The sequence below is a fragment of the Ursus maritimus genome (assembly GCF_017311325.1).
Source record: "Ursus maritimus isolate PB19 chromosome X unlocalized genomic scaffold, ASM1731132v1 scaffold_X1, whole genome shotgun sequence".
Lineage (NCBI taxonomy): Eukaryota > Metazoa > Chordata > Mammalia > Carnivora > Ursidae > Ursus > Ursus maritimus.
This window is the reverse complement of record NW_024423319.1, coordinates 4,411,335-4,439,077: the sequence shown is the minus strand read 5'-3', so window position 1 is coordinate 4,439,077 and position 27,743 is coordinate 4,411,335. Positions and strand designations below refer to the sequence as shown.

The window sequence follows — 27,743 nt, the reverse complement described above, 5'->3', positions numbered from 1 at the left end:
GTTCTGGCTGGTGCTCTTTCTACCACATCATCTTGCATCATCTTTCCCAGTTTGGGAGTAAAGAGCCAAGACCTGTGCCTAGAATTCTAGGGATCTCACCTCTTCAGCGTTTTCTGTTTGCCTAATTTCTGCAGTTCTTTGCTAAAACCACTGAGATAAATTTTGTGCCAAAATTTGTATATGACTCTGAAATAACTGTTTTCCAACATTGTATTTTGACCACAGAAAGTTTTAAATATCCAGATCTGGAGAATGCAAGCAGTATTAAGGTAAATATTTTTCACTGGCCCCTCATTGTGAGCTAGTGAAGCCCCCACAGAAATAAGGGACTCCCTTAAATAAGGGACTGCTTGTGTGTTGTGCTTTGAGGGGCGTCAGGAAGCATTTCCTTCTTCACACCTTCCCTGCATACAAATCTCTCCCAGCGGGGGCCAACCCCTGGTGCCTGAAAAGCCCTTCATCGAAATCCTCACATTTGGGTTAAATTATTGTCCTTATGCAAATGCACAGGGTAAGCCACAGCCCCCTTAGCACCTTAGAACAATGCCACTCAGTTTGGTTCCTGTAGCCTCTAGAGAAAAGTTGAATAGAAGTGACTCACAGTGCACTCCCAGGTAGGCCCAGGCAAGGGACCTGGTGAGGGTAGAGAGAGAACAGATGCTTCGAAGAGGAAGGGGTGCTGCTTAAGGGAAATGAGTGCTGATTCCAACTACTTCCCAATGTCCCTGAGCACTGACCCTTCATAGGCAGCTTTCCAAAAGTCTGGCTGACTCCTCAGTGTGATCCCAAGAAATTCCCCTCCCATAAGACGCTCTTAGGAAGTTTCCAATAATGGCTGAAGCCATAGATCCGCCTGGATCCTCTTCTCTGTTTTGTATCACTTTTGCTTTCCTCTAGGTTTACTCTAACCGCTCCCCAGTGTGCGCGTACACACACCCTCTCATACACCTCTTGTTAGTTTTCCAGACACTTCTCATTTAGCAATACTAACATCTATTTAACAACCTCAAGCATCACTTAAAGGCCAGTCTGGAGGCCTGCTGACAGGCTTTTCCATTGCCAAGCTGATTTCCTGGCTCATCGTGACTCTTCTTGCTGATTGTCCTCACTTGCTGAGTTTTTGCCCATTGTAAAATTATAGTTAAAGGCCTGATCCATTAAGACACTCAGCATTCTTTATCGAGTAGCACAGAAATTCCTGCTTGTATTCAGCTCCAGGTAAACGTTAGTCACTGTACACATGAATACATACACTCTCCAGTGTCTGACACGGGAAAAGAAGCCATCATGTTTTCCTTAATGCCAAAGTCCTTACCATCATCTACAGGGCTCTATATGAGCTGCCCACCCTCTCTCTTCCCAACCCCCATTTCCCGTTTGTCACTCTGTTTCCCCTCTGTCCACTCACTGTCACTCCTCCAGCCACACTGGCTTCCTTATTGCTCCCCTAAAATGCCAAGCATACTCTCACCTCAGGGCCATTGCCTTGCTCTTCCTTTGCCAGGGACACGCTAACCCCAGATAGCTGTGTGTCTTCCTCCCCATCTCCTTCCAGTCTTTGCTCAAGTCACCATCTCTGTGAGGCCTTCCCTGACCATGCCATGTAAGATGGAAACACACACACTATCCTCCCTTACCCTGCTTTATTTTTCTTCATAGCACTTAAGTCACTATTCAGTCAATCATTCATTCATTTAACAATTTTTTATCAAGTGCCTACTATGTGCCAGGCACTGGAAATTCAGTAGTAAAGAAAGCAGATAAATATTCCTGCCCTCATCCTCTGGTAGACTTTATATTCACTTGAATATAAGCTTCATGATGGCAAGGGCTTTGTTTTGTTTAGAACTGTACACCCAGCACCTAACACGGGACTAAAATATGGTAGATGCCCAACAAACATGTTTTTGAAAGAACAGCCTTAGCCATCAGAGCCAAATGTAGTCTCCTTGTTGGGAGTTCCCTAGCCCTCTCCCCATCAGTCAGATGTATAGCCATATTTGGGAACTACTACACAGATCCTGGCTGCACACTGGAATCATCTGGCAAACTTTTTTTTTTTAAGATTTTTTTTTAAAGATTTTATTTATTCATTTAACAGAGACAGCCAGCGAGAGAGGGAACACAATCGGGGGAGTGGGAGAGGAAGAAGCAGGCTCCCAGCGGAGGAGCCTGATGTGGGGCTCGATCCCATAATGCCGGGATCATGCCCTGAGCTGAAGGCAGACGCTTAACCGCTGTGCCACCCAGGCGCCCCCCTCATCTGGCAAACCTTTAAAACTGATTCCCAGGCCCCACCCCCAGAGATTCTGATTGGTCTGGGTTGCAGCCTAGGCCTTGGGAGTTCTAAAGGCTGCCCAGGTGATTTTAATGTATAGGCAACATTGCAAACCATTGACTTAACCTACTGCTGTCAGGCCATTCAGGAGCATCTGCACCCCGCCCCCACCTTCCTTTAGCTCAGGAGCGCTCTGCCTGGCTACACATTGGAGTCACCCGGGCAATTTAGAAAACAGATAAATGCTGGCCCCACCCTCAGGGGATCCTGTTCAATTAGGGTGGGGCCAAAACATGCCTATTTTTAATATTTATCCAGATGCTTCTCTTGTGCCGCTAGTGTTGAGAACCAGTTCCTTAGATTGTCCCTCTCCCAGTTGATCCCTTTAAATATCCTATTTCGCAATGTCTTAATCCGTAAGCTGCCTCAAATCCTCTTAGAAGAATTAGAGTCAAACTGTTACAATAATACTCTGCCCTCCACACCATCTGTACAAAACACAACTTCTCTCATCTTGCATGAATTTATGCCTCAGTTCATGGATTTGCCACTTCCTTTTAAACTACCACCACCACGGAGTGGTACCCTGCAGCCTGGCCACCTCCGCCAGCCTATTTCATGCCCTTCTGTGATCAGGCCACGTCTGCATCCCAGGCGGTGATGAAGGTCCATACAGCAGAGCCAGCATCTGAGCCACTGTGCCTGCCCTACCATCTCCATGCTCCACACCTCACAATTGTTAAGAACTATTTAAAGGGAGATTGGGGTAGTGAATTGGACATCCCTTTTCCCCTTTCTCCCCTAAAGACCCCCCCATCATTATCTTCTCTCAGAGAAGCATCTAAAACATGTCATTTATTCCAAGCCCCAGGAGGGAGGGGGCATGCATGGGTGGCATTTTTTGCAACCTGGGACACTTGAGCCCTTGAAATGCTCCTATAGGGGCAGTGCATGTCCAAGCCTGCGGCCAATCCTGGGTGTCATAATTCCAAGAATTATGAGGAGTCACACCTAGGAACAGCCGAGATCCCAGAGAATAATTCTTTGAGACTGCAGAGCGCCAGCACTGGGCTGTACAAATGCCACATGGTTGTGCTTTGTCCCTCGAGGGTCTCTAGGTACTTCTGGTGTTCGCTGTCCAACAAAGGACAGAGGCTTAAACTACTATTTCACCTCTGTCTTGGCCGTTTATCACCCTCTATCAACGTGAAAGTGCTCTGGCCAGCCTGTATTCTTCAAATGATGGCGTTTCAGGTACAACATATTTATCATTTTCTAATAAAGCTCTCAATGATGTCATTCTAAATATATACACTCCCCCTGCAGTGAGTGGCTCCTGCCTTGCACAGTCCCCCGCCACCAATATGGGGTTGAAATAATACCACTTACTATGTATATAGATTGTGATTTGTGAGTTGTTATGCAGTTCTCAATTGAACCTCCCAGCAAAGGGGTGACAGTTCCAGGCAGTAACATTTATCACGTGTCAGCTACGTACCAGGCATCTGTCAGCTAAGTGCTTTTCTCATATCCACCCTGTGAAGCACCATGTCCCAGAGCAGTGTCCCAAAGTGCTGTTCAGTGATAGCTTGCTTGCGTCAGGATCATCCAGGATGCTTATTAGCCATGCAGAATCCTGGCCCCTCCCCAGTGCTGCCCAGTTTTTATCTCTGGGAAATGGGATCCAGGCATCTGCATTCTTAACAAGATCCTCAAATTGCAAAAACAAAGCTTCATTTTTCCTTTCCAGTGAGATTTCCAGAATATGGCCTTGTAGCGTGTGCCTCAATCCTATAACTAGAAGTCGTTGGCTTGCTTTTTCAGACTACAGATCTTTCCATTCAAGCCTTTGTCTTTGCCTCTGCAGATTTTGACTTTTTCCTGATTAATTTCTAGGTTGTTCTTATTTTGTCAACTACTAGCACATTCCAGTACTGCATTATTAATTTGAAAAGCTAAAATTTTCCCCCTTATTTGTCTCCTACCTTACTTTTAATCATAGATTCTTGAGGGACGCCTGGGTGGCTCAGTTGTTGAGCGTCTGCCTTCGGCTCAGGGCATGATGCCAGAGTCCTGGGATCGAGCCCCATATTGGGCTCCTCCGCTGGGAGCCTGCTTCTTCCTGTCCCACTCCCCCTGCTTGTGTTCCCTCTCTCGCTGGCTGTCTCTCTCTCTGTCAAATAAATAAATAAAATCTTTTAAAAAAATCATAGATTCTTGAGATTCCCAAGGTTATATTGCTGGAGAAGATTAAAAGCTAGGTAACTGCAAAAGCTAGAGGAGAAATTTGTCGTTTACTGGAAACAAGAAAGTATGTGCTTTATTGCCCTGTATCTTTTCATGACATCCTGTCATGATGCATCAGCAACACAGATAAATGCTCATTTCTGTCCTTACACATACAGTAATCATTCTGTTAACATAAACTAGGATATGATTTGCACAAAACAAGTGGTGCAGAAAAAATGGGTCCAAATGGAGACTCTTACTGGCCACACAAGTCCTATATAGCTCACACAACAAACAGATCATTTGGGGTCAGTCAACTGAAAATTTATCCAAAGTGAGTCAGAAATGATAACCTTTTTTTAAAGCACTGCTGTTTTTACCTGGATGTTCTGAAACGGATGTCCACACTGCTAAGAATTGGAAGTTACCTTTTCATGTGGAATCCGCTCCTCAGGCTGTTTTGGATAGTTATCTGATGGCATGAGGGAGAAGGTACTGCTGAGCTGGCTCGAGAAGCATCAGGGTGCAGGGAGTACAGAGCTGCACACCACAGCCTGGGCTCTAGTGCCAACTTGGCCACCTTCCGACCTCATCTAAAGTCAGTAAGGTCCTCTGAGACAAAGCATCTGGCCTCACTGAATATCCCTGCCTTGCTTCCCAGGGGTGTCAGAAGGAGCAAATAGTGTGTTATCATGATGAGCACTGAGTCATGTGTAGAATTGTTGAATCACTATGCTGTACACCTGAAACTCACATGCCACTGTATATTAGCTACACTGGAATGAAAATTAAAAACTTAAAAAAAGGGGGCGTCGGGGTGGCTCAGTCGGTGAAGCGTCTGCCTTCGGCTCAGGTCTTGACCCCAGGTTCCCGGGGAATCGAGCCCCTCATCACAACGGGTTCCCCACTCAGTGGGGAGTCTACTTCTCCCTCTGACCCCTCCCCCCGATCATGCTTTCACTCTCTCTCTCAAATGAATAAAATCTTTTTTTAAAACTTTTAAAAAAGACTCTTTGTGAAAGCACTTTAAAACTCAAAAGTTATTATATAAATGCTTCTTTCTGAATCCTAAATCATCAACCCCCAGCCTGACAGCTTTAATTAGAAAGTTCAATAAATGACCAGATTTCTCTCTTGGTTTGTTCACAGATGCTGATAAGCCCAGTACTTCCAAACAGGGGTCTGAAATGATGAAGAAGGTATCATCAGCTCTGTCCAAAGTGTTTTCAAGATCTAATGCCAATGTTTCCAAATCTTCCTCACCCTCCCCCCGCCCTCACCAGGACAGAAGCTGAGGCTGCAACACCTAACATCAATAAGGCTGCAACACCTGACCTTCCTCAAAAAAAATAAATGGCTTTTGAAACATGACATTGTGTCCTACACACGGATTCTTATAAATACTTTTAAATTCTCATAAGAGCAAAGAATGTACAAAAGGCAGCTGGAGAAAAGAAGGGTTTGATAAATGCTTCTGATAGGCATTTTGGCACAAAAAGAGGGACTGTGCCTCCCATCGAGATAATCTGTGGGATTCATTCTCTGCTCTTGAGGGCACTGAAGCCTTGCTGGGAAGATAAAACTAACTTAAAAGCAAAAGTGTGACACCAGTAAGAGTGAGTTATCATGTATTTTGTGTTCTCTAGGAGCTCAAAGAAGGGACTCATGGTTGTGAGCTGGAGTGGTCAGTATGAGTTTCCTGGAGTAACTGGAATTGAGGCAATCCTCAAATGACAGGAAGGATCAGGTAGGTCTGGAAAGCACCAGGAAGGCTTTCACCTCTGGTCCCAGAGCTGCATATAATGCCACCATCCCTGAATGATCTAATTCAGTGCTATCTGATGGAATCTTCTATGATGATGGAAATGGCACACACACATACACACACGCTCCCTCTGGTCACATTTTAATTCCAGTACAGTAGCCACTAGCTCCACGTGGCTATTTAGTCACTAGTATGAGTGAAGAACTGAATTTTTCATTTTAGTTCCATTTAAATAGCCATGTGGAGCTAGTGGCTCCTTCATTGGATACTGCAGTCTGGTTAGCACACTGCCTCATGGGCGGTAGCCCATTCAGATTAGGTTGAAAAATTCCCTGCAAGTTCATTTCCAAAGTCTATCCACAAACACCTAGGGCGGTGCAAGGATCTGACTCCTCAGAGGGGCTTTGATGCCTCCAGGCATCCTCTTCGCCCCTTCGAGACATAGGAACCACCAATGTGGCCAGAGGGAGCTCATGCTTTCCAGTCATATCTGTGCTCCTGCACTTGCCAAAACTCCATTGATGGGGACGCCTGGGTGGCTCAGTCAGTTAAGCATCTGCCTTCAGCTCAGGTCATGATCCCAGGGTCCTGGAATTGGGTCCCGCATCTAGCTCCTTGCTCAGCAAGGAGCCTGCTTCTGCCTCTGCCTCTGCCTCTCCCCCTGCTTGTGCTCTCTCTCTCTGACAAGTAAATAAAACCTTTTTTTAAAAATTCCATTGATGGAGAAAGGATAGGCCCCTTCGGGAACACCAAAGTCAAGGAATCAAAGAGAGCAAATCAGAACCTGTACCTGCCAACTGGCCTCAACACAGTGCTTGGCTAGAAACTGCTTCCATGAGACAGAAACACCACTCCGGTACTGAAACCACCACTCCAGCCTCCCTCTATCCACTCAGTCAACAGGAAGAGGATCACTCAACTAGTCATTCTCATACCCTAGCTTTATCCAAAAGTTAGGTCAGAGGAAGGTACCAGCTTTATGCAAACTCCCTGGGGAAATATTTCCAGGCAAGTAAATTTCCTTTATGCTGTACCTATAGTCCATAAATGTTAACTGAACTTCTGAAATAAAATGGCAGGCATTTCTGCCCAAATATCACCTATCCCCAAATTGGCTGCCTTCAACCATTCCCTCATTCCTGCCCCTACATACTGAAATTCATCACATGCAGCAGCCTAAGTTTTAAAGTCATTTTTTAACGGTTAGCAATAATGGCAAATACTGATCTTACATATGGTTTTGTCTTTACTAATAAGTAATATAAATCCAGTTTGGAAGTCAAAAGTACAAATGGTACAGCGAAAAGTAAGCCTCTTCACCTCTGCTCTTCTAGCTGCTACCTGGTTCTCCTCTCCAGAAGCAATCTCTTTTACCAATGGATCCCTCCTAAAGGCAGAAAACAGAGAGAGAGAGGAAGAATGGAGGGAGGTGAGAAAGGAAGGACGGATAGAGAATGCAAGCATGCTATTCGACAGATACTACTTCCTCGAGCCACTGATAGGGTCTGTTTCTATGGTTGCATCTGTAGCTCCAAAGTCGGTCCTCATCTTAAACAATGTTTTTTGTCAAATGAACTAAATGTCAAAAGGTGAGCACCACAATGGGAGGAAAGATGCCTACCATTAGTGGTTCAAAGTCTGCTGGCCAAAATACACGAAGCATGTTGGAGCTACTAGCTACAGTCCTTGGAGATGGAACCATCTAAATGTAAAGAAAGAGATGAAAGTACTAAAAGTAAAAATGCACAGCTTCACTTGCAATGAAAGAAAATGCAAATTAGAATAACCTGAAGTTACCACAATACACCTTCCAAAGAAGAAAAAAGGAAATGATAAAATCCAGTGTTGTCCAGAATATAGGGGAAAAATTATATTTGAACTCTACGGTGCTGATGGTTCCACAAATTTGATCTTTCTGAAAAGCAATCTAACAATAAGACAAGCTATGGTTCTGTCTGCACTTTTGGATCTAGTAGCCCCTCTTTGGGAAATGTGGTCCAAGGGAATAATACAAAAGGAAAAATTTTAAAAGGACTCTGTATAAAAATGTTTGTAACAGTAGTATAAATTATGATGAAAAATTAAAACAATCCAAGCAGGGGGAACTGGTAGTGTATTAACAAGAAAGAAGGCTATACAGACACTGAAAATGAGAAGGACAGTGCAACCTAAACAAATAGAAATGCACATTTGAAATAAGCAAAACCATCCTGCAAAATAAGATGTGGGCTCTGACAACTAGAGTATACTTTACGATTTGGTAATCATATGGCACACTAATAAAAAATCCAAAGAAGTTAGAGATTTAATTTAATAATCATGAAGGTTTTTTGCTGTTGTAAGCTACTTGCTAATAAATGCCTTTCTCTTGAAGAAACATCATCATAATCATCATCAACATCACTTCTTAAGCCACTTGTAACCCTATCCTAAGCCAAATGGAATGATATCTAATACCTCAGTTTCTTCTGAGGCACGAGGAAAAGGAAAATATCAATCCAAACTTTTTAAAATGGCTTCTTTAAAGAGGCTAGGTCATCTCCAGTCATCCCCAAGTACTCTTCTAAACCCTAAGCTGGCAAAAGGTAGTCACATTTTTGACTGAAGTTCATTGTAGAGAGTATACTGCCTTAAATTAAATATACTATCACAACAGCCATAAATCTGCATGATACACATATGCTTTATTTTTTTTTAATTTTCACATACACTTTAGAGTAACAACATATGTCATACAGTTTTGCCCCTTTATAGGACCTGGCACCTCATTTCAGTATTTTTAATGATTTATCTAGGGACCAATGTATCTTTGATGACATACTATTGGTCATACTTAATTTACAGAATAGAAAATGCTTATCATAAATGTAATTGTTGATTATTTCCTACTGAAAACTATAACCTGCTCTTATCTATTTTATGATGCAGTTTCCAGTAACACCTGCAGGAATCAGGAGCCACTAATTTAGTAAAGGAAGAACGCTACGTTAAATCCTTCTAGTGCAAATAATCACACCCCAAATTATGTCTTCTAAGTTTACATTTTCAGATAAAATAAAAGACATAAGGAAACATTTAACTTTATCCTTTGGTCCTAACAGCACAGCGTAGAGCACTTTACACTTCACTAGAATCCCACTTAGACAATGACCAGGTTATTTCTTTCAAAGAGCTTCAAAACATGTTTACAGAAGGGATGTCCTGTACCAGATAAGGATTATCTCCAATTTAGGACTCAATGAGTCCATAAACTGCTGAGACAGATACTTATTAGGTACATGCCCCAATAGGTTAGACGAAGCAAAAAGGGACAGACAGACAGACTAGGGTGCTAATTAGGCCACCATGAAAGAAATACTGATACGGCAAGAACCAAAAAACACCCTCAATGAGCACTTCATTCAATGTGGCTGTTTAGCGTTGAGATCACTGGGAATTTGTCCACCAATGAATTCCAACTGTCTTCTGCGAAGTGGACCCATGAAAGGAACAAATAAACATTCACTGTTCCCAAAAAGCCGCTAAAACCAATTGCTAGCTGCTTGTTTCAGGCTTGGCCTGGTACAGGGTGTATGTGTGCCTCTCAGATTTCTGGCTGCAGGGAGCAAGAGTGACGAACGGCCACAGCTGCTGAGCTCTGAAATCCAATGCTGCTGCCGCTGAAATCCATTATCCCTGCATTTTCACCAAGGCCAAACGTCCCACAGGCTGCTCTCAGTCAATGACTGAATGCGGCAGGATATTAAGACAGGCCATTCCTGTGAGACACAGGACACCCTTCACAGGCGACTTGGAGTCAGAGATGCTGTCAGGGAAGAACTCCAGCCTCACAAAGGACAGCAAGGACTAGACCTGTCACCACGTCACAGGTGTGGAAAGTAGACAGTGAGACTTAATGGGCTAGAACAAGACAGTGTATTACAGCACAGCAAACAGCATCAACAGTATTGGCATAGTTCTGCTGGTTTCCCTCTCCCAAGTCCCACAGGACAATGTAATGGGCTCAGGTGGATGCCACCCATGCAGTGGGTTGCATGGCACCTGAGGAACCCGGGGTCAAGGGCCTGGGACTTTTTGAGCAATGAGCAAACAAACCAGTGACCCTCCCCTGGGAAGCAAGCAGTTAAAGTAGTCACACTGTGGTCCTCTTGCCCTATAGAAATGGCTCAATATTAGACCAGTAAGCCTTGCTTTCAAAGCCCTCACCAAGAAAGTGCAAGGATGCTCACGACCCACAGTGGACTGCCCCTCCCAACAGACGCATTTGCTTTGCCAGATGTCCTTAGAACTGTACCACACAGTCCAAGATCCTTCCTACCCACCTCTCCTTCCTTCCCACTCTCCTCCACAGGATCTAGACCTGTATCTAGGCTGTCCGGCAGCTCTCCTTGACTCCCCTGGCCCCCACTCATTTTCCCTCAAGGGTTTTCCCTCGTAAATCTCTCCTATCCCTAATCCTGTTTCAGCATCTGCTTTTCAGAGAACCCAAACTAGCACAACTGGTGCCAGTGGTGGTCCAAGAAAACAGGCTGTGACAAGGTGGGGTTCTGGGATGGCACCAGGTATTGCCTGGTGAACAAAATGGACACTGTCTTGATGGAGGTGCAGGGCACAGATAGTCTCAGGCACAAGATGGCAGTCCAACTGCTGAAGACTTATCTGGAGATGACCTGGGAAAACTGAGAGAATGGCCTTGCAGATGTGGTGATTCAGATTTTTGAAATATACGAGAAGAATAAGGCCTACAGAGACTGTGAAGATGGCTGGACACTGTGAAGTTGTACTGACGCCCTCCAGCGGGGTAATGGAAATGGAGGACAGTTACTAAGTAGCTAAAGAGTACGTGTAAGAGCCAGAGGGCTTCTGTGGAGCTTACAAAGCCACTTCCTCCTGCAGTGGAGGAGCAGACCGAGGCAGAACATAATGGAGTGGTAGAACTCAAGGGAGATTAAATACTCAATATTTAGTATGTGGTGCATCTGCTTTGCTCCAGTCAGGGCCACATGATTCCATGTGGTTGGCAAATCCTGGGACCCTGAGACATGGAGTGGGAACCCCTAGCCAGCAGCTAGTAGGCCACAAATACCAAAACAAACCACAAGGCCTGAGGGGCAGCCAAGGGATCTTTACCTACAGGGAGCTGCAGAGACGGCAAATGGATTCTGTGTCCCTAGAAATAAAACAGACGGGACAGCCAGCAAGGGTATCGAGATCTACATGCTGAAAAAGACAACAGTGGAGGAGCAGGGGTTTGAGGGAGGTTTCCCAATAAAAAGTCCTAATTCCTTGCTCAGTTTCCAAACTACAGCTGTTTTCTGACCTGGAAGAGGTAGCTGGGTCCCTAGAAGGAAGGACAATGACAAATATCTTCCCCCCAGTACTTCCTCTAACAGGACCTATAGCGACTTACTTCAGCATATATACACTGGGGAAAGAATAGCCAGACATTCGAGGAATACTGAACTTAAGATCAAAGTTGACACTGATACCTAGAGACCTGAAGTATGATCATGGCCCTGTTAGAGTACGGGCTTCGGGGCTGAGGAATAACCAAAGCCCTGGCCTGAAACAAGACTCACAGGGGGTTGCAGGCCTACCTAGTGGTCATTTGCTACTCCTCAAGGGTGTAACTGGAATTGAGTTGGTGCTTGAGAGTAATCCCCATGTGGGTCCTAGGCCTATAGGGCAGGAGTCGTCACAATGAGGAAAGTCAAGAGGCGCCTGGGTGGCTCAGTCGTTAAGCGTCTGCCTTCAGCTCAGAGCGTGATCCCAGAGTCCTGGGATCGAGCCCCACATCAGGCTCCTCCGCTAGGAGCCTGCTTCTTCCTCTCCCACTCCCCCTGCTTGTATTCCCTCCTCGCTGGATCTCTCTCTCTGTCAAATAAATAAATAAATAAATAAATCTTTTTAAAAAAATGAGGAAAGTCAAGTGGAAACCTCTGAAACTGATCCCCTCCACCAGGGACAAGAATAAATGGAGATGGTTACTTTTCTGTGTCAACTTGGCTCAGGCTATAGTACCCAACTAGTCAATCAAACATCAATCTAGATGTTGCTATGAAAGTATTTCGTAGATGTGATTAACATCTACCATTGGTTGATTTTAAGTAAAGGAGATTATCCTTGATAATCAGGGTGGGCCTTATCCAATCAGTTGAAGAACCTAACAGCAGAACTGCAATTTCCCTAAAGAAATTCTGCCTGTAGACTGCAGTTTCAGCTCCTGCCCAAGCGTTTCCAGCCTGCTGGCCTGCCCTATAAATTTCAGACTTGCCTAACCAGTCCCCACAACTGCAGAATGAATTCTTGCCATACACACACACACAGGCACACCTCAGAGCTACTGGGGGGTCAGTTCCAGATCACAATAAAGCAAGTCACTTGTATCTTTTTGTTTCCCAGTGCATAGAAAACTTATGTTTACACTATAGTCTATTATGTGTGCAATTGCATTATGTGTTAAAAAAAACAATGTGCATATCTTAATTTAAAAATACTTTATTGCTAAAAAATACTAACCATCATCTGAGCTTTCAGTGAATCATAACCACTGATCACAGATCACCAAAACAAATGTAATAATAATGAAAAAGTTTGAAATGTTGTGATTACCAAAATCTGACAGAGAAACAAAGTGAGAAAATGCTGTTGGAAAAATGACACGGAGACTTGTTCGACACAGGGTTGCCACACACCCTTAATTTGTAAACAAACAAACACACAACAGTTATCTGTGAAGCACAGTTAAGCAAAGCACAATAAAATGAGGCATGCCTGTATGCTTTCTCTTTAGGTACTGGCTTACAGCAGGATACATGTATCCTACCGGTTGTTTTCCTGGTAAAACCCTAATTGATACATAAATCGAAACAATATTACATCTCAGGGGAGACAGAGTAGATCAGTGCGACTATCAAGAACCTAAAAGACACAGAGAATGGTAGCCCCTGTATCATTGCACCTATAGCCAAATGGGGGGTTCCTGTATGACCAACTGAAGCAGAAAACAGCTTGAGGCTGGTGTACAGGGGGGTCAGCTCAGTATGTGGGTACAAAATGAAGATGAATGGTATCTGTATTACAGCCACATTCAGGGGTGGAGAAGGAAAACTTTTCCAACAGACAGGACCTCAAGCAGTGCACCTGACTTGGTGTAAAAGAAGTGGCCTAAAGTGAGAATATTTATCAGATATGCACACTCCTGGGCAGTGGCCAATGGCCTGGCCGTCTCGTTGGGAGACTGGAAGGACCAGGGCCGAAGATGAGAGACAAGGAGGTCTGGTGTAAAGACTGTGGGTTGACATGCGAGAGTATTTCTATATCACACGCTAACAGCCATCAGAGTATCCAGCATGGAAGAGGCACTAAACTGCCAAGCAGACAGAATGACTGAGCCAGGTGCACAGGCCTTTTGTCAGTGGCTACCACGCAATTGGCACAACAGACACATAAACACAGTGCCACACGGCTGACGAAGGCCCAAGAGCAAGGACTCCTGCTTCCCAGGGCTGATCTAGCAAGACTTCTCGTGACGGGTGCTTTGGCTCAAGGACTCACCATGTCATTGGTCTTGCTGACACATTCTCAGAACTCCACACCAGTGTAAGACTTTTCCTACCCAACCTTCCTTCTTGCCTTCCCTCTTCTCCAGAGGTTAGACCTCTATCAGAGTCTGACTGCTTTCGTAGACTCCTCCAACCTCCTTTCCTATTTTTTTCATGGGCATTTTCCCCTAAAAAAAAAAATCTCTCACACATCTAATCTTGGACCCAAACTAACATACCAGGTAAACTGATTAAATGTGCTCACTATTAAAGCTCTATTCCTTTGTTTTGCAGGGTCGGAAGTTCCATCTTAGTGATTCAGCAGCGGTATTAAGGTCCCTTGAACTAATTCCTACCTAACTCATAAGGGACTGATTGATAAAAGGACAGGATTCTCCAAATGAGAAAAAACTGCCAAGGAGACCAGAGAGATACGCAATGAAGGTGACAAAGTGCTCCCATCTCAGCAAGAACAGCTACTTGAAAAGGAAACTCGGCCCCCAGGTAGCCTGGTATGTCTGAGACGTGGAAAGGGAGCTGGCTAGCCAAAAAGTAGAAACAAGCCAAATGTCCATCCACCGAGGAATGGATAAACAAAATGTGGCCTATCCATACAATGGGATATTATTCCGCCATAAAAAAGGAACAAAGTACTGGGACGCCTGGGTGGCTCAGTTGGTGAAGTGTCTGCCTTCAGCTCAGGTCATGATCCCAGGATCTTGGGATCGAGTCCCACACCGGGCTCCTTGCTCAGCGGGAAGCCTGCTTCTCCCTCTGCCTGCCACTCCCCCTGCTTGTGCTCTCTCTGACAAATAAATAAGTTTTTAAAAATCTTTTAAAAAAAGGAAACAAAGTACCGATCCATGCTACAACATGAATGAACCTCAAAAACATACTAAGTGGAAGACCCCAGACACAAAAGGCCGTGTATGACTCCACTTGTATAAAATGGTAGTTCCACGAAATGGAAAGCAGATTGGTAGTCGACAGGGACGAGGAGGAGTGAATGCAGAGTAACTGCTTCACGGGCATAGGGTTTCATTCTGGGGGTGATGGAAATGTTCTAGAACTACACAGGGGTGGTGGTTTGGTACACCATTAATGTACCAAATGCCACTGAATTGTTCCCTTTAAAATGGTTAATTTGATGTTATGTGACTTTCACCTCGATATAAATAAATAAATAAATAAATAAATAGCAAGGAGGTGGGTGGATGTTAAAAAAAGAGACATCTAAAAAATTTTTTAAAAGGAGGGTGGGGTGCAGAGGGAGCGGCCTGGTGTTAAGAATCACTACTGCATTCACATCAAGCTGTCCAGACCTAGTTAAACCACCCTTCTCTATGCTATGGCTGTACCTGCCAACTGGAAAGGTCACCTACACCTCTAGCACAAAGACTAGAATTCTAGAACTGCCTGGTATTTCCCCTTTCCTGACAATTTCATCATAAATTGGGGTCATAAATTCAAGGGCCATATTTACGAAACCAAACTTAGGATACCTCCTCTAGTAAGTACTGAGCACATTCCCAGGAACAATGGATTTCGCTTAAAGATCCAGGCTATTTGGCTGTTAAAACTACAGCTCTCGATGACTCTAACACTCAAGGGATTGGAAGAATTCAGTCTCAGAGATTTGACTTACAGTAACAGTAAAAGCATAATATGATTGCATTTTAAAGACCAAGTTCATTTCCAGTTCTATCAGGCAGTCAGACAGGCCGCAGTTTCAGTGGCGCCTGCGGTCACTGGGGTTAGAGGACTCCCGGTCCCGCGAGTGCCGGGCCCTCTTATGCCTGTGCGACCTCTCTCGGCTCCTACTTCTACTTCTCTGACTACGGCCCTCAGAACGCCCATTGTGCCGGCTGGAATGTCTGTCTGAGCTTCGACCTCTATCTCTGTTCTTTTCCTCTCTTTCTTCCCTCCTGGTTGAGGACCTATGTTCATGCTTCAGCTTCTCTTTCTTCAGCTCCCTCTCTCTGTCCTCTGCTCCACTGCGGCAGGTCGCCCTGACCTCGGGAGAGCTGGGGTGGTGCTTCCGCACCTCTCTGGGCTCTGACTTCTGACCCCTCTCTGAGTTCTTGGTGCTGTGCTTTTTAGAGCCAGGGTCATCTTTTTCCTTTACCATCTTGCTTCTGGGTGAAGAAGAGGAGGCTGGCTGCTCTGCCAGTACCTCCCGGGCAGTCTTCTCTTTGTCTTTCTTTCTTCTCTTTTTTTCCTTTTTGTCTGGAGGAAAAAAGGGGCACAACCAATAAGGAAAGGAAGTCGAAAGAGGGGGAGGGTATGCAAAAGGAAAGCACTGTTGGCAGCAGTGTGAAGCAGTGATAATCTACATTTCCACTAAGTGTCTCCGAGAAGCCAACTTGGATGTCTGTCCTTCTTGATATGTCAAGTTGCTGTATAAGGCAATTCTCACCCTTAATTACCTTTCTAAAGACCCTGCCTCCAAATACGGTCACACTCTGAGGTCCTGGGGGATGAGGACTTCAACATACGAATTTGAGGAGACAGAATTCAGCCCACAATATTAGTCTTCCACTGATACCTCTCCTTTCCCGATTACAGTAAGGTTCCCCACACCTTTCCCCTTCATACTTAAGAACTGATTAGCAACTCTCAGTGAATGCCAGGAAGAGCAAACACTAAGGCTACCTAGAATCTTCTCCTGGGTCTTAACGCTTTACCTTTTTTGTGTTTTTTTGTGGGTTTGTCATCTTCAGAACCCTCAGATGAACTCACTGAGGGGGTGTGAGCCCCACAGCCCTTCTCCTGGAGTTCTCTGGTCATATCATCTATATCTTCCAAGTCCTTAGGAGCACGATAGTTAGACACATGATCCACTCGGATAGTTCTTCCTTTGATCTAAGACAGATAGGCAATGCTTCAGCAGAGACAGCCCTCCCATTGAACTATTTGTACCCAGCTGCAGAAGGCCATGGTTTGAACCACACCCTTTACCTTCCTGCTAATTCTACTTCTGGGGAAATCTCTAAAGGAGACCCGCCCAACTGGTGTGTCACAGCACATATACCTAGATAACAATTTGCTCAGCCCTTGGGGCAGCCAGGAGGGGCCTGGGGCAGCTGGAGTCCCTGAGGCACTTGTACCAGGCAGCCTCCTCAGTTTACCCCAGTGTGCCACACAATAACCTTCATGTTCTATGTGTGCCATTAAGTGAAAAAAGGCTGGGCAGTACCGCCCCAAAGCACAAACAGCAGGGAAAACTGAGAATTCACATGCATAAACAACGAATTACCCTCAATCTGTAACATTAATTCACAGTAAAACATACTGTGGCCTGGCAGCTAGAAAGAATTCCTGAAATCAAGTGCAGTGCTGCAGCTGTTTTCTTGATACAGCAATTAGGATGCGGCCAAGGCAGACCAACAGCTGGAAATGGGAAGGAAGCTTTTTTCTTAAGCCCTCACACCTTGCTCTACCCCCACCATACTGCAACAACTGGCTCACACTTATATTTTTGCTGTGAATCACAACTCTCTGGGTGAACAACAAAAAATTAACCCCTCACTTAAAAACACTCAGGCAGGGCGCCTGGGTGGCTCAGTTAGTTGAGTGTCTGCCTTCAGCTCAGGTCATGATCCTGGACTCCTGGATCGAGCCCCACGTCAGGCTCCCAGCTCTGCAGGGAGTCTGCTTCTCCCTCTCCCTCTGCCCCTCCCCCTGCTCCTTCTGTCTCTCACTCTCTCTCTCTCAAATAAATAAAATCTTAAAAAAAATTCAGGCAGATACAGACCTATTCTATAGGCAAAATCATCCAAAATTTTAAAAGTCCGGCTTTTATTGTTCCCACACAAGAGCAAATTTTTATTCTTACCTTTAATCCAAAGCAGTCAGTCATCTTTCCTATTCCCCTTTTGAAAACATTTTTGAAAACCTCCCTTTTATGGTGACTCCATTTGACTGCTGGCTCTCTTAAAAATCAAGCCTAGTACCTTGTCCCACCCTGTCCTAGAGTCTCCAGCTGTTCCATACTGGTGCAATCAGTGACAAACTCTCCAAGTCAAAAGTCACCCCCAACCTATGACAATGCTTATCCAACTGCAGTGTTTTTCCTAAACAAGCACAGGAACCAGGTAGAGCATAGATAAGCCTGACTTGCCCATCACCTTCTCTCAGGCAAAGGGTGGAGTGAGATGGAACAGAGGAGAAACAACTTCAGAATGAGTTACTTTTGTAGAATTTGTCATCAGACTTTAACTAGAGAATTTCCAGGGCCCAGTAATGGTAAGCCAGTGGAGATAAATGATGGACCCACAAAGCTATGTCTTAGAGCATGAAGCCACAAGAGAGCCCCAAATCCCCCGATAGAGCATAGCATGGAAGAGCAGTATTTGTTAGTCTCTTTGTTGCCCAATACATCAGAGATGAGAGTGGGGTGTGAGAATGGAAAGGTGAGAAACCAGAGGCTTAGTTGGGAGTGGGGGGTATGGTACCTATGCTCCTGGGAAGATGAACATGAGGAAAAGGAACAAGTGTTAGCAGGTTCATACGCCAATGAAATTATTTTCTGGGATCATTTCCTGGTCAGTATGTCCCCACACCTCTGCAACCCTCTCAACACACCCAGGTGACCAGCACTGTCCTTGAACCCATGGCAATCAGGTGGGAAATTAAACCGAACCCTTACATACAGGAAAGTCCAGCCAAATCCTCCTTAGTGAACATACTCACCTTGATCCCATTAAAATTGTCAACAGCCAGAATTGTGCTCCTCTGGTCTTCATAGCAAAGGAAACAGAATCCTTTGGATTTCCCAGTCTTCTTGTCCCGCACCAGATTAATGTTAACAATCTCCCCATATCTATTTATTTTATAAAAGAGTAAGACACTATTGATTTAAAATGCAAAAATTTTCAGATTGAATGACAAAACAAAATTCAAATAATATAATCTGTACAGGAGACACATCTAGAACAAGATAACATAAAAAGGTTAAAAATAAAAATTAGACAAGGACAGAGCAGGAACACCCAATTACAAAATGGGTGGTAATATTAAGATCAAAGATGAATTCAAGGCCAAAAAATATTTAAATGGGACTAAGAGAGCTCTTTTACACTGTAAAAGGTCTTAATATATTACAAAGATATGTCATGAAACTTTATGCATAAGGTCACAAATCAAAAATTTAATTAAAGAAACTATTAAAAATACAAACAGAAACAAGTAACAAAAGTTATGAGATATTTTAACATACCATTTAAGTTCATAACACATAAAATTGACAAAAATAAGGTCAGATGAATTAATATCAATACGTAATTATATAACATAAATGTAAATAACCATAATAATATAACAATTATGTTGTTAACAAATATTAATGTCAAACTAGTGGATATATATATTTGAATCTTACAAAAAGAGGGCAATTTCTTCTCAAGAACCCATGAAACATGTATTAAAATTGACTATAGAATAAACCTCAATAACCTCCAAAAACAGAACAGAACATGTTCTCCAATCACAATGCTATCCAGCTGAAAATAATATTTTAAATAAAAAATACCCTCCTAGCTAGAACTTGAAACCTACTCTCCTAGCTAACAACTAGATGAAAGTGAAATAAAGGAAAAAAAAATGAATGGCAGACTACTTAAAAAATAACAAAAATGAGAATATATATACCAAAACTTACAGGATGCAGCTAAAACCACAGAATTTTACTGTTAAAAAGGCAGAATGAATATAAAACAAATAGAAGGAAAGCAGATGGGAGTTAATAAAGATAAAAGCAGAAATTAAGAGAAAATAGAAAAAAATTCTACCTTACTCCTTATACAAAGTTAAATTCCAGATAAGTTAAAGATTCATAAATTAAAAAGTAAAGTCATAAAAATAAAATAGGAATTGATGGATACTTAATAACGAGATCACATACATACATCCCGGCCAGATATCTAGCATCTTACCTAAGAGAAAATACAGGTTTCCCCCACTACCCGAACGTTCACTTTATGCCACTTTGCTTTTACAAAAGACCTATATTAGTACTGGTTTTCACTAACCGAAAGCAAGCTGAAGAGGATTTTCACTTTTATGGTATGGTAACTGCTTCATCACTTTATGCCATTTTAGCTTAGAAAGCTTTCACAGAACACTCTACCATCGGATAGCAGGGGAAACCTGTGCTGGAGCTGATTCAACTAAGGTCAGGAACTATTTAACACTGTTTAATACTGTAGGTATAGGCCAGTGCAATTAGACAGGAGAAAACAGATGTAAAAAATGAAAAAGTAAAACTATCTCTATTTGAAGATTTATATATATAATAAAATAGTATGTATAGAAAACCCAAGAGAATCAATGATAAACAATGATAAAAACAAAGAGTATAATTCAGTAAGGTAACAGGATATAAAGTTAAAAAAATAAATCACTCTCTTACAAACAATAATCAGTTAGAAGATACAACCAAAGAGAAACCCCATTTGTATTAGCAACAAAAAAGATAAAATACTTACAATAAACTTAACAAGCAATGTACAAAGTCTATATAGAGAAAAGTTTTTAAAACTGAAAGACACACACATATATTTGAACAAATATAAAGACATCCTTTGTTTTTGGATAGGATGACTCAACATCATAAAGACAGCAACATCTTCCCCCAAGTTAATATTTAAATTTAATGTAGTACAAATTGTGTTTTACTTTCCTGGAGCTGGATAAGTTGATTCTAAAGTTCTCATGGAAAAATGAACATGTAAGAATAGATGGAAAAACTTTATAATAAAGAACAATGAGGGGGAGTAACTCTCCCAGATATTAAACACATTGAAAAAATTCTATGATTAGTGTGGTACTGGCGCATGAAGAGACAGACCAACAGAACAGAAAACCAAGAAAGAGACTCAAGTATATACGGAAAAATTAGTAATATGATAAGGGTGACATCCCAATTTGCTGGGGGGGAATATGGACTTTTTTATAAATGTTGGGACAAATGGATAGTCATTAAAAAAACATGCAGCTGGATCCGTGTCTCACACTATACATCAGAATAATTCTAAACGGATCAGAGATTTCAATGCATAAAATTGAAACCATACAAGTACTAGAAGGGAACGCAGATGGGTGGGTGGGGAGAAATACTATTTAATTATGACTCAAAATCCAGAAGCAACAAAAAAGACTGATAAATCTGACCATATAAAACACTAGAGCATGAGATTATACAGGGTCAAGACAAAGGAGTTTCTGGGGTGATGGAATTGTTCTTCATCCTAATTGTGGGGGTGACAACACAAACCTATACACATATCAAAGCTCACAGGGACTGCACACTCCCTAAAAAAGTCAATTTTACCATATAATTTAAACACATGAATATTTTTTTTTAATTTTGCACAGCAAAAAGAAAAAAAGTCACAACAAAGTCAAAAGACAATTGAAAAACTAGAAGAACATATTTACAACTCATATCACAGATAAAGGACCAGAAAGCAGTTTTTTTCCTTTTGCTATAAAGAACATCATCAAGACAACTGGTGAAGCTGAACAGTCTGTGGATTAGATAATAACATTGTATCAGTGTTAACTTCCTGAATTTGATCACCATACTGAGGTTAAACAAGAGAATGCCCTTGTTTTGGGGGAAACACATATTCAAGAATTTAGGGATAAATGGGCATCATGTCTACAACTGACTCTCAAATGGTTCAGAAAAAATAACAGGTAGGAGAAATAATGACAAAGTAAATGTAGTGAAATGTTAACACTGGGGACTCTTAAGCAAAGGGGAAACAGGTATTCTTTACACTACTTTGTAACTTTCCTATTTTAAGCCTAAAATTAATTCAAAATAAGTAAAAGAAAAGAGAATATAGGAACTCATTTAAACGGACTCCTACAGACCAAACTGCAACAATCTGAGCATCGAGAAATAATAATGACAATGTAGTATAATACATCAAATTAAGTAAAATAAGTCCACAGTAAGACAATACATGACAAAGTGGTATAACAGAGTTAAAACCATTAACAGCTTTTGTAAAATCACTAAGAAAATGAGGAACACACCAATAGAAGAAAACAAGCGAAGGAAATGAAAAGACAACTTACAAAAAACAAGAAATAACAGCATGTAAATCTATGCAAAGATGTTCTACCTCACTGACGATTAAAGGCAAAGTAAAATCATAATGAGAAACCATACAACAAATATTTTTTTAAATAACCACTGCCAATAAGGATTCAGAAAAAATGGGCATTCTAGTGAGAGCAGAAACTGGTACAACTTTCTCAGAGAGCATTTTGGCCATATTTATAAAATATCTTAAAAAGTATGTTAGCACATACTGATCAAGTAATTTCACTACGGAAACTATCAGGAATGCATACAAAGGATGTATATACTGTAATGTTTACTGCAATACAATTTATAACAGCAAATAACGTCCAAGTTAAAAAAAAAAAGATGATAAAGAAATACACCAAAATGTTAACAATTTTTCCTTGAAGTACATTCTAGTTTCTTCTTTATGCTTTTCCTTTTTTGCCAAATGTTCTATAATGATTATACATTACCTTGATAATCAGAAAACATTTTTTGAAAATCACTGTTACCAATGGCAAAAGCAATCTTCACTGAGAGCAATGTGTACAGCCAGAATAGAGAATTAGAACAAACGAACACACCAGCTGATCATCACTCAATGCAAATAAGACAAAAACAGCCCCTAGATGGAAGGCTGGACCAGACAGAGGTATCAAAAGGGGTGGAAATTATAGGCTGCACCTGCTGTGAACTTCCAGCGGCCCAGAAGCAGGAGGAAACAGCCTCTGTCCCTCTCCGGGTGCTTTGCCAGTTTGGGCTGCCGAGGCCCTCTTCCCATGGCCTTCTCATGTATTACCCAATTTCTTTCCCATGGCCCTTTCCCCCATATGCTGCCCAACCACTTAGCCAGGGCCCTCTTTCTATCGGATGGCCCAACCATCCCTGCCATGGTGTGCTGGCTGTGTTTGCTTCCCTAAACCCTTATGCCACGGCCCTCTGCCTGTACATGCTGTCCAACTTCTCTGCAATAGTCCTCTGCCCTCAAGGCCCCTCTGGCCTTATGGACTGCCTAACGACTCTGTGTAGCTCTGGGCTGTGCCCAGCCCCTCTCCTACCAGCTGCCACTACCAGTGAAAGCTGCCACGACGCTCTCCCACCCAATGCTACTGCTTTCATCTCACAGTAGAATGAAGAATATAAGTTTCACCTACTCGTTCTTATTCATCAGCCTGTAATTCTCAGCTTCTGGGTAAAGAGACTGGCTCTGCTCATCTAGAAACAAAGAAAACAAACTACTGCCTAAACCTTTTGCTTTTTCTCCCATTCCTCTGTGCTTTGCCCTAATCCTACAATACCACACAGGTGTAGGCCACAAGGGCCCTGTGATCATGGATTACCCTTAGTTTGCAGGAGCCCAAGGAGCCCAACATGGTAGCTTCCTTTGAGTTCCAGTCTGTTCCGGTGTAGGCCCAGGCTGAACATGCCACACTGAAAAAGCAATAAAAACAGACCAGAATCCCCAAGACAGCCTCCTAAATCATCCAACTTCTTGGATTTTCCATATTGGGAGAGCTCTACAACCATGTCCTAGGGCTGATCTAGACTAGGGCAGAAGCTCCAGCCTTCCCCATGCAGGGAGGCCAGTCAGCCCAGAATAAAAGAAATGATTTTGTGATTCCACAAAATGCATTATGAAAGCATACTGATGATCCAGAAGGCAGGAAATGAAAAAGGACTTACTGTGAGAACACACAGATGATGTCCCCTTCAGTCAGTTCATAAGGAAGCCCTCCTAGAAGAGAAAACCACATTTCAGTTCCCCAAACATTTACCAAGTGTCTGCTACATACTATGCTAGTGTACTGGGCACTGGGGGTGCAAAGAAGAGTAAGCCACAGAGGCTGCCCTCAAAGAACTCACAGTCTGATGACAGGACAGAAGCATATATAAGGTGCAGCAGTAGTGCAGCAATAGGAGTGATTAACTTTGCAGAAAGTTGGTGTCACCACTAACCAAATACTCCTCACACCCCAAATCTTATGGACAAAGCAGATAGCTTCCAGCATAAAACTCTGCTTCTGCAAACATATGTTGAACTCACCTGCTCTTTACCCACAAAGTCACAGCTAAGATCTAAAAATCAGTTTAAATATGAAAATATGAACCCCACCTCACATAGACTAAGGATTTTATAATCCTTAGTTGTCTTTATAGACAACTGTTCAGCATTTCATAGGAAATAAATTCCCCTGCAAATCTTTCCTTCCTCATCTGTAAAATGGGGATGTTAGTACTTACTTCACAGAATTGTTGTAAGACTTAAACAAAACAATGGAAACAAAGTGCTTAGCACAGTATCTGGTGCAATAACTTCTTTGAACAAACTGTCAAATTATTGTAAGTGACACAAAGTGAATATAGAGATGACAATATGGCCATGGACAGAAGGCACAAGCTAATTAGATAAGGAAAATGAATTCTGAGGGAAGGGGATTAGCAGTAATACAGGATCGTGCCTAAGACTGTGCGTCTAGAATCCCATGGTTCTGGTTGTCCCACTTACTAGCAACGTGACCTTAAGGAAGTCCATTAACTTCCCCGCACTTCAGTTTCCTCAGCTGTGTAATAGGGGGACGCGTATGATAACAATGGTCTGTGAAACCAAAAAACCAAGTGGCAGGACTCTTAACCACAGTGAATGGCAAAGGATAACTATCATAGACACTGATTTGGCAGGGGGTGCAAACTAGAAATGGGAGAGAAAAAGGATACGGAAAACAAATCTACGGGGCAGCCAGCAGAAGTAAATAAAAGTGCGTGATGAATGCCGGGAGGAATGAACGGCGGGAACGCTGAAAGGTTAGGAAGCAGGCCAGGAGAGGAGGAGCAAGGCGGGAGAAAGATATGGACCTCACCCAGGAAGATCCAGGCGCTGTCCTTGTACTCGGAGTGCCAGGACACCTTATCTGCCACCCCAAGCTGGACCTCACGCTCATTGAGCTCGTTGATCAGCTTCACTTTAGTTAAAGGGCTGCAGAGAGGGGCGGAAAAGCGGACGTTAAGTGCGGCCTAGCCAGAGGTAGGTAAGGGAGAGCAAAACTAGGGGACTAGTTTTCCAGTCTCCTCGCCTCTCCCGCCCCTCAGCCCGGCAGACGCTCTACCACCCAGCCCTGGTGGGCCACCATCCCTGGCCCGTCCCTACTTCTTCAGAGGTAAACTGAGGCCTTACTTCATCTTCTCACGTTCGCGCTCAGCACCGAGACATTGACTTCCGGGCGTGTCTGCACCGCGCGTGCGCAACCCCGGCGCCGCGCTCCCATTGGACTTCGCGGAGCTCGCGTCGCGCCGGAAGAGCTGGACCGGGCCGGGGCGTGGCGCTTGCGCGCCAGCGCGGAAAGAGACTGTCGTTTGTCCCGTTTCTTTCTACCAGAGAATTTTTGTGTAGTCCCTCGATTTGTCTCCCTGTGAAACGGGGTCATGGGTGTGAGCCGGGTTTATTACAGGACCTCAGCTGCTGGGCGACGCCTGGCATTGATTGGGCTAGCTATAAATGTTTGCTAAAGACTGAAAAAGGTGCCCGTTATGGCGACTTTAGTCCCAGCCTTTGCTCTCAGTGCAAATCCCTACTCGGGCTTCACTCCCAGCCAATTGCTCACGCCCACTCACAGCCATCAAAGCATCCCGGTTCAGGAATTACAGCAGAAAAGTGAAGAAGATACGTGAGAGGGTAAATCTTTTTTTCTTCTCAAATTCAAATGCATAGGCAACTGACCAGTGTGCCTCCCTAGGCTGACTTGAACACCCGGATTTGTGTTAAGATCTGTAACCCTCACCCACCCTTTTCCATTGTCTCGTTCCTACTTAAGCAGGAGGCAGAAATAAGTAGTGAAAAAGCTAATAATTGAGCAGATGCTAGATTGTGTGCGAAGCAATTCACATGTACTGGCCCTCCATCCTCACAACCACCCCCATGGAGTCTATACATACAATTACCCTCCTCATTTTACAGAGAAAGAAACTGAGATTCAAAGGAGTTAATTAGTTAAGTCAAAGGAGGTCCTCTGCCTCTACCTATCAGGTCTGGTTGATTTCATCAGTCCTTACTGAGCATTTGTATTTGTCCTGTATGGCATGTCTGTAGACCGGAAAGTAAGGTGAGGTTCTCTGCCCGAGGGAGCTAATAATATCATTGAGGAGACAAGATATATTCGCTTGGTAGATTTCACTCCAGAAATAACCAGGAATCCATAGAAGAGGTGGTGGCATATAATGTGTGATTTAAGCCATATTGAACTTTTGAATCCATCTTGCATGTGTCCTCATCAATAACTGGTATCAGACCATGCATGGTCTAAAAGTGAAGTTCCAGAGCTGTGTAGTTCTCTGTGTAAGCCTAGCTCAAAGCCCCAGAAATTAGGCACTTCATAAAGTACTTTGAAGATGATGGTGATGACGACAACTGTACCCTCAATGATTCACCATCTACCCATGTCCTACCAAAAAGCAGGAGACTCCCCACCAATGACAGTTTCTCTTCATTCATTCTGTGTTTGTGCCCTTCCCCCAGTCCAACCCAGCTATTCATTAACTTTGTGGAATTATCTTGGCAATGAAAACTAAACAGTGACAGATTGCATACAGGTTTTATCTGCTCCTGGGAATCTTAGGTTGCTTAGTTGTAGGGTTGAAGTAGCCACTGCAAAGTGGTAAACTAGCATGCAGCATTATCTGGCTGGATTCTTCAGGCAACTGTGAAATGAGAGAAATAGGGCTACACCTGGGTCTTGGTCATCAGGAAGGTTCAAAAGGAAGCTGAAGTGAAAGAGGAGATTAAGACCAACCAAAGGAAAGGACAATTTAGTTGGAGGAGGACATGGGAAGACTGCTACTATCTACCTAGTGGGTTCAGCAAAGATATTCTGAACCTGGGAGAACTGAAAACCATCCCAGGTTACCTGGGACATCTCCATCAACGTGCTTCCAATTGGTAGGAATTGGTAGGAAAGATGATGCCTAGAGATTTCCACAAGTCTAAGTGGAAAGGAGATGAGGATCTAGGGGACCCTCTGAACTTAGTGTCTGAGAGGAGGACCAGGGTTTGCTATTCAAGGTGGCTATTAGTGATCTCCACCAGTAACATTGATTTAGCACTCACTGTATGGAGAGCTCAGGCTTGGTTCTCCGAGCAATGCTAAGGAAGCCAAAGGCAATCCTCACATTCAAGGCAAGGCCAAGCAATAGTCCAGCCAATTTCATCTCTTCATTTCCCACCACACCACATCACAAAATAGCTTTCCTTCCTGACTTCCCTATTTCAAGCAATGCTATCACCATCTTCCTGGTTGCCCAGGTACAAAACAGGGGTTTCATATTTCACTCATCCTTATACCTCACCTAAAGATATCTATCCAATCACCAAGTCCTAATACTTGTGCTACTGCAGCGTCTATATAATGCATCTCATCCACAGTTCTGTTTCTTTTTTAAAGATTTTATTTATTTATTTATTTATTTATTTACTTGAGAGAAAGTGAGACAGCACGAGTGGAGGGGGAACGGCAGAGGGAGAAGCAGGCTCCCCACTAAGCTGAGAGAGCCCAACATAGGCCTTGACCCCGGGGGATCACGACCTGAGCTGAAGGCAGACACTTAACCAACTGCACCACCCAGGTGCCCCATCGCTTGCATTTTTTACTGCCATATTACCTTGGTAGAGAGATCATAACCGTTATTTTCTCACTTTTGTCTTTTGTTCATTCAACAAATATTTATTGAGCAATTATTACATGCTAGACACTGTTCTAGGTGCAAGGGTTGTAACAATAAACAAGACAAGGAGAGTTCCTGTCTTCATGGGGTTTACATTCTTGGGGAAGAAGGAAAATAAACATATATATATATATATAT

The 27,743-nt window shown here is 43.2% G+C and overlaps 2 protein-coding genes across 2 annotated transcripts in view; one reads left to right on the top strand and one right to left on the bottom strand.

The window, feature by feature from the left end:
• LOC103672961 (fibrous sheath-interacting protein 2-like) overlaps positions 1–5,878 on the top strand; it is a 79,543-nt gene extending 73,665 nt beyond the window's left edge. The window contains exon 17 of the mRNA XM_040635231.1: positions 5,657–5,878. Coding sequence (XP_040491165.1) covers positions 5,657–5,802 — 146 coding nt within the window. The 3' untranslated portion in view covers positions 5,803–5,878. The remainder of the gene's footprint in view (positions 1–5,656) is intronic.
• An 8,726-nt stretch (positions 5,879–14,604) lies between these two features.
• RBMX2 (RNA binding motif protein X-linked 2) lies at positions 14,605–26,806 on the bottom strand. Its single transcript, XM_040635222.1, has 7 exons — positions 26,792–26,806; positions 25,066–25,259; positions 24,752–24,867; positions 23,577–23,628; positions 18,509–18,638; positions 16,501–16,678; positions 14,605–16,042 (listed from the first exon to the last, which is right to left on the bottom strand). Exons 1-7 carry the CDS (start codon positions 26,804–26,806, stop codon positions 15,546–15,548), a joined length of 1,182 nt encoding a protein of 393 aa, XP_040491156.1. The 3' UTR covers positions 14,605–15,545.
• Positions 26,807–27,743: the final 937 nt, after the last annotated feature.

Excerpts from the sequence above, each read along its gene's own strand:
- RBMX2 (XM_040635222.1), bottom strand. Across the intron at positions 18,639-23,576 it reads ATCATCTGTGTGTTCTCACA|ATATGGGGAGATTGTTAACA; the intron begins GTAAGTCCTTTT and ends TAAAATAAATAG. Across the intron at positions 16,679-18,508 it reads ACAATTTTAATGGGATCAAG|ATCAAAGGAAGAACTATCCG; the intron begins GTGAGTATGTTC and ends TATCTGTCTTAG.